The sequence below is a fragment of the Ranitomeya imitator genome, chromosome 6, assembly GCF_032444005.1.
Source record: "Ranitomeya imitator isolate aRanImi1 chromosome 6, aRanImi1.pri, whole genome shotgun sequence".
Lineage (NCBI taxonomy): Eukaryota > Metazoa > Chordata > Amphibia > Anura > Dendrobatidae > Ranitomeya > Ranitomeya imitator.
This window is the reverse complement of record NC_091287.1, coordinates 196,838,521-196,848,674: the sequence shown is the minus strand read 5'-3', so window position 1 is coordinate 196,848,674 and position 10,154 is coordinate 196,838,521. Positions and strand designations below refer to the sequence as shown.

Genomic DNA, 10,154 nt, shown 5'->3' with positions numbered 1-10,154 from the left:
GATCATCTTGATTGTCGGCTCCCATTCGTGTACAATATAATATAGGTTTAGAATCACCTCCATTCATGGAGTATATTAATGTTTTCATGTATAGATAGCGAGTTAACATTACATATACCTACAGCTTCTATTACAAAATTGCACTCGGTTAAAAATACTCCTCTGCCGGCGGGGTTATTCAGTTACCACACAATAGTATTCTTATACAGATGCTGTATAGCTATGTCATTCAGTAACTGTAGGAAGGTAATCGTAGTGATTTTACACCATATAGTGGTACTGTGCATTTCCAGACCGGCAGTGTTATTTCTTGTCAGGCACCATTTCAGTTTTTCCCTAACTCTGCAAAATGGTAAGAATTCTGCTCATACTTGTTGGGGTCACTGACAATCATCCGATAATATGTTGTAGAGTGTGTGGCGACAATGATGCAATAGAACACAATGGGTGTAAGCTACGGATGTTTTAGAACCACATGAACTCCCCCTGCTATATAAGACAATTTAAACTTTTTTAAATCCTTGGAACAATAAAAATGTTACAAAGGCAACCTTTAAGTAGACTTTTATTGAAAAATACATTATGCCAAATCTAGTCCTTAGTTCATGAGTAAAGGTTAGCACCAAATACTATATAGAGTTATGTGCAATTCAAAACCCATGTAACGATTTGGAAAGTAGATTTTGCTGTAAATGACAGGTTCAATATGTGCCAGTAAAATGTGCATGTGTGATAGAAAGAATTGAAAAAAACAAAACGAATACTTTAAGAACATGTACATTTGAAAAAAAAACCTGCGCCATTAAAACTATTTGAAAAGAAAAAAGTTATCAATTAACAATAGACATTTTTGTTGTCCAGGACGCAAACATATTCAGGTCTTCACAGTTTAATTTAAGACATTTTTCATCACAATGTGAAGACGTAATCCAACATTCTTAAAACAAAAAAAAGCATCTACACCCTACTCTTGGATCTGTTTTGTAAGATAGACATTGAAGCAGTACTGTAGATCTGTAAGCCACTGTTCTTGAATTTCACAACTCTTCAAATTCTAAATGCAAAATAAAAAAACAAACAGTCAGTTTGTATGCCTGCTACACATAGTAAAATTGGAAAACCAAAGTTAACCCCCTATCCGTAATGAGTGGATAAAAACCCTACTGGAATTGGAGACTGACAATACCTTTTATCCATAGCCTTTAGAAAGCACAGTAAAGTTGACAAGATACCTTTCATTATGTGCACCTACAGTTGTGGCCAAAAGTATTGACACCCCTGCAATTCTGTCAGATAAAACTCAGTTTCTTCCTGAAAATGATTGCAAACACAAATTCTTTGGTATTATCTTCATTTATTTTGTCTTAAATTAAGAAAACCACAAAAAGAATTGTCCTAAAGCCAAATTGGATATATTTCCACACCAAACATAAAAAGGGGGTGGACAAAAGTATTGGCACTGTTCGAAAAATCATGTGATGCTTCTCTAATTTGTGTAATTAACAGCACCTGTAACTTACCTGTGGCACCTAACAGGTGTTAGCAATAACTATATCACACTTGCAGCCAGTTTACATGGATTAAAGTTGACTCAACCTCTGTCCTGTGTCCTTGTGTGTACCACATTGAGCATGGAGAAAAGAAAAGACAAAAGAACTGTCTGAGGAATTGAGAAACCAAATTGTGCGGAAGCATGAGCAATCTCAAGGCTACAAGTCTATCTCCAAAGACCTGAATGTTCCTGTCTACCGTGCGCAGTGTCATCAAGAAGTTTAAAGCCTATGGCACTGTGGCTAACCTCCCTAGATGTGGACAGAAAAGAAAAATTTACAAGAGATTTCAACGCAAGATTGTGCGGATGTTGGATTAAGAACCTCTACTAACATCCAAACAAGTTCAAGCTGCCTGCAGTCTGAGGGTACAACAGTGTCAACCCGTACTATCCGTCAGCGTCTGAATGAAAAGGGACTGTATGGTAGGAGACCAAGGAAGACCCCACTTCTTACCCCAAGACATAAAAAAGCCAGGCTGGAGTTTGCCAAAACTTACCTGAAAAAGCCTAAAACGTTTTGGAAGAATGTTCTCTGGTCAGATGAGACAAAAGTAGATCTTTTTGGGCAAAGGCATCAACAAAGTTTACAGGAGAAAAAAAGAGGCATTCAAAGAAAAGAACACGGTCCCTACAGTCAAACATGGCGGAGGTTCCCTGACGTTTTGTGGTTGCTTTGCTGTCTCTGGCACTGGACTGCTTGACCGTGTGCATGGCATTATGAAGTCTGAAGACTACCAACAAATTTTGCAGCATAATGTAGGGCCAAGTGTGAGAAGGCTGGGTCTCCCTCAGAGGTCATGGGTCTTCCAGCAGGACAATGACCCAAAACACACTTTAAAAAGCACTAGAAAATGGTTTGAGAGAAAGCACTGGAGACTTCTAAGGTGGCCAGCAAGGAGTCCAGACCTGAATCCCATAGAACACCTGTGGAGAGATCTAAAAATGGCAGTTTGGAGAAGGCACCCTTCAAATATTAGGGACCTGGAGCAGTTTGCCAAAGAAGAATGGTCTAAAATTCCAGCAGAGCATTGTAAGAAACTCATTGATGGTTACCGGAAGCGGTTGGTCGCAGTTATTTTGGCTAAAGGTTGTGCAACCAAGTATTAGGCTGAGGGTGCCAATACTTTTGTCTGGCCCATTTTTGGAGTTTTGTGTGAAATGATCAATGTTTTGCTATTTGCTTCATTCTCTTTTGTGTTTTTTCATTTAAGTCAAATTAAATGAAGATAGTAATACCAAAGAATTCGTGATTGCAATCATTTTCAGGAAGAAACTGAGTATTATCTGACAGAATTGCTGGGGTGTACTTTTGGCCACAACTGTACTTACAATAAGATCCATCATAGATAGTACAGTGCAGAGCTTTATTTTGACTGGGAAAGGAAGACTGGCACTAGAAATCAGGGCTGTTGAGTCGGTAAGCCAAACCTCCGACTCTGACTCCTCAATTCCCATGACACCGACTCCAACGCCACGACTGAGACTCCCTCATACCTGGCTCATGTTTAAGTGATACATTCCCTGTAGAAAAATGGTAACATCAGGCTTTTAATCTTTATTATAATACAATAATAAAGCCATTTAAATAGAACATAAAATATATTTATTGGAATACAACTTTAGAACAAAAAAACTTTGCATATTTACAGTTTATTATACACTCTGCAAAAACAGTTTTCAACAAAATGTACTGAATAGTAACATAGTAACATAGTTAGTAAGGCCGAAAAAAGACATTTGTCCATCCAGTTCAGCCTATATTCAATCATAATAAATCCCCAGATCTACGTCCTTCTACAGAACCTAATTGTATGATACAATATTGTTCTGCTCCAGGAAGACATCCAGGCCTCTCTTGAACCCCTCGACTGAGTTCGCCATCACCACCTCCTCAGGCAAGCAATTCCAGATTCTCACTGCCCTAACAGTAAAGAATCCTCTTCTATGTTGGTGGAAAAACCTTCTCTCCTCCAGACGCAAAGAATGCCCCCTTGTGCCCGTCACCTTCCTTGGTATAAACAGATCCTCAGCGAGATATTTGTATTGTCCCCTTATATACTTATACATGGTTATTAGATCGCCCCTCAGTCGTCTTTTTTCTAGACTAAATAATCCTAATTTCGCTAATCTATCTGGGTATTGTAGTTCTCCCATCCCCTTTATTAATTTTGTTGCCCTCCTTTGTACTCTCTCTAGTTCCATTATATCCTTCCTGAGCACCGGTGCCCAAAACTGGACACAGTACTCCATGTGCGGTCTAACTAGGGATTTGTACAGAGGCAGTATAATGCTCTCATCATGTGTATCCAGACCTCTTTTAATGCACCCCATGATCCTGTTTGCCTTGGCAGCTGCTGCCTGGCACTGGCTGCTCCAGGTAAGTTTATCATTAACTAGGATCCCCAAGTCCTTCTCCCTGTCAGATTTACCCAGTGGTTTCCCATTCAGTGTGTAATGGTGACATTGATTCCTTCTTCCCATGTGTATAACCTTACATTTATCATTGTTAAACCTCATCTGCCACCTTTCAGCCCAAGTTTCCAACTTATCCAGATCCATCTGTAGCAGAATACTATCTTCTCTTGTATTAACTGCTTTACATAGTTTTGTATCATCTGCAAATATCGATATTTTACTGTGTAAACCTTCTACCAGATCATTAATGAATATGTTGAAGAGAACAGGTCCCAATACTGACCCCTGCGGTACCCCACTGGTCACAGCGACCCAGTTAGAGACTATACCATTTATAACCACCCTCTGCTTTCTATCACTAAGCCAGTTACTAACCCATTTACACACAATTTCCCCCAGACCAAGCATTCTCATTTTGTGTACCAACCTCTTGTGCGGCACGGTATCAAACGCTTTGGAAAAATCGAGATATACCACGTCCAATGACTCACCGTGGTCCAGCCTATAGCTTACCTCTTCATAAAAACTGATTAGATTGGTTTGACAGGAGCGATTTCTCATAAACCCATGCTGATATGGAGTTAAACAGTTATTCTCATTGAGATAATCCAGAATAACATCCCTCAGAAACCCTTCAAATATTTTACCAACAATAGAGGTTAGACTTACTGGCCTATAATTTCCAGGTTCACTTTTAGAGCCCTTTTTGAATATTGGCACCACATTTGCTATGCGCCAATCCTGCGGAACAGACCCTGTCGCTATAGAGTCCCTAAAAATAAGAAATAATGGTTTATCTATTACATTACTTAGTTCTCTTAGTACTCGTGGGTGTATGCCATCCGGACCCGGAGATTTATCTATTTTAATCTTATTTAGCCGGTTTCGCACCTCTTCTTGGGTTAGATTGGTGACCCTTGGGAATAGCATTCGTGCAGTCTATGAATTTGTTCTGAGAAATAGTATCAACTCCATCAGATCCTCCTTTATAGATGATCTCAAATCTGACCTAATTATTTTAAGGCCAGATAACAACCTCGCTACACTAACTTGGGGTGGTGGCAAAGCAGTAAAACCACATGGGCAACATCTCTAACAATTTCAGGGTACAAAGGAATTGCCTCGTGCACAGTCAGTTTTGATGAACGATTAAACTCTTCTACTTCTTTGAGAACAAGTGAAAAATTTTGCTGAAATATCATCAATCTGTTTTTTATGGGAGTGGAATCTTTTTCCCTGCAGCAACGCTTTGCCTGCTTCATGTTGCCAAATTCTTATAATAATTTTATTTATATAGCGCCAACATATGCCGCAGTGCTTTACAAATTATAGAGGGGACATGTACAGACAATATACATTACAGCATAACAGAAATCACAGTTCAAAATAGATACCAAGAGGAATGAGGGCCCTGATCGCAAGCTTACAAACTATGAGGAAAAGGGGAGACACGAGAGGTGGATGGTAACAATTGCTTTAGTTAGTCGGACCAGCCATAGTGTAAGGCTCAGGTGTTCATGTAAAGCTGCATGAACCAGTTCACTGCCTAAGTATGTAGCAGTATAGACACAGAGGGCTATTAACTGCATAAAGTGTATGAGAACATGATGCGAGGAACCCAATTATGTTTTTTTTTTTAATGGGCCCTACACAGGGATAGTTAGGTTAATGCGTTGAGGCGGTAGGCCAATCTGAACAAATGAGTTTTTAGGGCACGCTTAAAACTGGGGATTGGGGATTAATCGTATTAACCTAAGTAGTGCATTCCAAAAAATCGGCGCAGCACGTGAAAAGTCTTGGAGACGGGAGTGGGAGGTTCTGATTATTGAGCATGCTAACCTGAGGTCATTAGCGGAGGGCACAGGTAGGGTGGTAGACTGAGACCAGAGGATATGTAGGGTGGTGCTGAGCCATGGAGTGCTTTGTGGATGAGGGTAGTAGTTTTGTACTGGATTCTTGAGTGGATGGGTAACCAGTGTAATGACTGGCACAAGGTAGAGGCATCGGTGTAATGGTTGAATGAGCAATGAGAAATACATTGCCGGTAGTAGTTTGCAAAGCTGAGGAAACGTTGAATGACGTTAATCCCCTGAGGTTGTGGCCAACTGAGAATGGCAGACACCTTTTCGGTAACCATCGAGAGACCGGAATTGGAGATAACATAACCCAGGAAAGGTAAGGAGGTCTGTTCGAAAACGCACTTCTCGAACATGGCATAAAGCTGATTTTCTTGTAATAGCAACAGTACCTTGTAAACATTTATTCTGTGGGTAGGCAGGTCTGGGAAGAAAACCAAAATGTCATCCAGGTAAACCACCACACAGGAGTATAACAGATCACAGAAGATGTCATTAACCAACTCTTGAAAAACTGCGGGAGCGTTGCAGAGACCGAACGGCATAACTAAATACTTTAAATGACCGTCCCGGGTGTTAAGAGGTCTTCCACTTGTCCCCGGAGCGACTTCGGACCAGGTTGTAGGCCTCGTGAAGGTCCAGATTAGTGGGGATTCTTGCTCCTCACAGAAGATCAAAAAGCTCAGGGATGAGCAGCAGGGGGTACTTGTTCTTGACATTAATCTCATTAAGACCTCTGTAAATACATGAATGCAGTGAACCTTCTTTTTGAAAAAAGAAGAATCCGGTGCCTGCGGGTGAAGATGATTTTCAGATAAAGCCCTAGGCCAGAATCACCAGGAAATACTCAGACATGGCTAGTGCCTCCGTCGAGGATAGCGGATAGATTCTACCCCTAGGGGGTGCAGAGCCAGGAATAAGTTTAATCGGGCAATCGTACGGCCGATGTGGAGGAAGAGTCTCTGCCTCTCTCTTCTAAAAGACATCCGCGAAGGACCAATAAGCCACTGGCAATCCGACGGGAGCGGAGACGGGTTGAACCTCTCCAACTGGACGGACCGATAAGAGGCAAAGATCATGGCAGTGCGGACCCCAACAGAGAACGTTCCCCGAACCCCAGTCAAGGATAGGTTCATGCGCCGTCAACCAAGGTAACCCGAGAAGGACTGTGTGAGACAAATTGGGCAGAACGTAGAATGCAATCCTCTCGCGATGCAGGGCTCCTACTCGCAACTTCACCTCTTCCGTAACCTTCGTGATGGTCTCTCGCAAAAGTCTTCCATCTACTGAGGAAATTAACTAGGGTTCCTCCAGAACTCTGACTGGAATCTGAAGCTTGCTGACCTGCTCTGGACTTATAAAGTTGCCTGACGCGCCCGAGTCCACATACGCCAAATCAGAGGAGCACCTATTCTCAAAAATAATTTGAACTGACATGGTTAAGGTTAGAGGAATCACATACACCTATGGGGACCTCTCCTACCAGACGTAGGCGGAGGAGTTTCCAGGTTGTACGGGGCAAGATCGGAGTAAGTGCGAGGCACTACCACAATAAAAACAAAGCCCTTGCACAACCCTCTCTTTCCGACACTGATCTGCCATTATAACCCAATCCACCTGCATAGGTTAAGGTGCAGGAACGGAAGGAGACGCTGAGGACCAAGGGCTGGGAGGCCTATTGGTGGCAGAAACTGGAGAGTACCTTCTCTCATGAACGGACTCACGGGAACGCTCCTGGAAGCGTAAATCAACATGTGTGGCCAGGGAAATTAAATCCTCTAGGGAGGTAGGGTGTTATGATCTGGTGGCCTTGGAGCAGCATGAGACGTACTCTAGAGAAGGTGGTACCTGTACAGACCGCAAACCCTGAACTTAGCAGCGCAACTAGAAGTAGCCGTGGGGGGTACCTAACACTCCCTAGACCCCTCGACACAGCCTAAGAACTAACTACCCCTAAAGACAGAAACAGGAAACCTATCTTGCCTCAGAGAAAATCCCCAAAGGATAGACAGCCCCCCACAAATATTGACTGTGAGAGGAGAGGGAAATAACATACGCAGACATGAAATCAGGATTTAGCATAGGAGGCCATACTAGCTAAAAAGAAAGAATAGAACAGAGTACTATGCGGTCAGTATTAAAACACTAGAAAATATCCACCACAGAATATACAAATCACCACATCTGACTAAAGACATGGAGGGTATATCTGCATCTCCAGAGACACAGCTTGGCTGCAAAAAATCCTTCACAGACAAAGCTGGACAAGACAAAACATGAAAAATGCACAGAACTATAAGGTCCACAGCAGGTGGACAGCAAAAACAAAGCCAGGACTTATCTTTGAAGAAAAGCACAGCAAACAGGAGAGACCAGAAGGGATGTGAATCCTCCAAAAACAATGCACAACTGGCACTGACTAAATGATCAAGCAAGGCTATATAGCCCAGCCCAAATTGCAAAAAATAGATACACCTGATAAATGCTGCGATCCAACTACCGCAGCACTACCACTCATAACCACCGGAGGGAGCCTAAGAGCAGAATTCACAACAGTAGGGGTAGTCCGACCCATAAGTTCATCCTTACTTCAGCCCGACAATCCCGCCAGAATGCTCCGACCAGCGCCTTGTTATTCCACCCCAATTCCGAGGACAAAGTATAACAACGAATGGCATATTGTCCGATGGTAAGAGAGCCTTTGTGGAGATTAAAAAGGGACTCAGTGGCCGAAGCTACGCCGCCAAGTTTGTCAAATACAATGCGGAAAGTCTCCAAAAAGATTGAAAGCTGAGAGGTTATGGGATCATCCCTCTCCCACAAAGGATTAACCCAAGCCAGAGCTTCACCCTCTAAATGGGAAACCACAAACGCTACCTTAGCCCGATCGGTGGGGTATTGATGCGATGATAACTCAAAATATAAACGGCATTGATTAAAAAAAAAAACGACAACTTGGGGTCACCATTATACCGAAGGGGGGTTTACCAAGGCAGGGTGAAGGGTGCGGGGTAGGATCGGGATTACGAGACAACACTTGTATAGAGACCGAGGCAGCGGACTGAAGAGATAGCAAACGGTCATCCACAGAAGCCATATAGCTTAACATGTGAGTCTGGGTGTCACGCTGCTGACCAAGCTCCTGTTTTAGACTGTCGAGCTGGGAAGCATTTCCTGGGTCTGAGGCCTGCAAGGCGGACAACCGAGACTCCATAGTCTTCATAAAAGACACTATGCGCATCTGATTCTCTCTCAAGTACACCAACTCCTTTTGAACAGTCGCGGAGACACCAGCAGGGTCCATGGCCTGATTATTCTGTTACAAGTCCAGAAGTGGACCCACTGGATCGCGGTGCCAACCAAACCTGGGTGAGCTGGCCAGGTGGAACCGACCCCTATACAGGGACCGTTAGGGGCGGGCCGGGAGGAAGGTAACTGCAATAGCTAGTGCCAGAGGGACAGCCCAAGAATCAGGATACTCACCGAGGACCAGACGATGCAGAGGACAGGATACCACGGAATCCAGGACAAGGCTGAGTTCACTCCAGGGACACAGGATCTCAGAGAGAGACGAGTACGCAATGGGAGCGTACAGGGACAGAGAAGAGCAGAGTATGCACTGGTAGCGTACAGGGACAGAGCAGAGCGCATACTGGAAGGGTACAGGCATAGAGTAGAGCATGCACTGGTAGCGTACAGGGACAGAGAAGAGTAGAGCACACACTGGTAGCGTACAGGGACCTGGGAGAGCACCTGCACAGGACAATTGCAGGAAACAATATTCAGGTGTTGAAGAATGGCCGAAGCCGCCAGATATACCTGATCCTCGGGGCGCCGGCAAGATCACTTCCGGGTCAGGACTTAGCGTATCTGACAAGCGTGAGGCCGAAGCCTGGGCGTGCGAATGCGCGGACAGCGCGGGACCCGAGGAGACCTTGCACCCGGGGGCACAGTGGGAGAGTGGCGTGCCCCGTCCCCAACAGAATGTTGGGGGACCGGCGCACGGGAGCGGACACGGCGGGAGCGCGGAGTTGGTCCATCTTTTTTCCCAAACAGGTTTGCCAAAGGAGATCCTGACCGACCGGAACACCTTTTATGAGTAAGGTGATGAGGGAGCTATGAAAGGTCCAGCAAATAACAGATGGCCTTGTCGAAAGTTTTAATAAAACGCTGAAGAGTATGCTGAGGAAAGCCATGGAAAAGGACGGTAGAGACAGAGACTGTCTCTTACCATATCTGTTCTCCATTCGTGAGGTTCCACAGGCCTCTACATGGTTTTCGTCATGCGAACTTCTGTATGGCCAACATCCATGAGGTCTCCTGGATATAGC

General features: G+C 43.9%; 1 protein-coding gene across 1 annotated transcript in view; it reads right to left on the bottom strand.

Moving 5' to 3' along the window:
- Nucleotides 1-548: 548 nt before the first annotated feature.
- TEX10 (testis expressed 10) overlaps nt 549-10,154 on the bottom strand; it is a 633,649-nt gene continuing 624,043 nt past the window's right edge. The window contains exon 14 of the mRNA XM_069730421.1: nt 549-1,054. Within this exon, the coding sequence (XP_069586522.1) occupies nt 965-1,054 (90 nt within the window). The 3' untranslated portion in view covers nt 549-964. The remainder of the gene's footprint in view (nt 1,055-10,154) is intronic.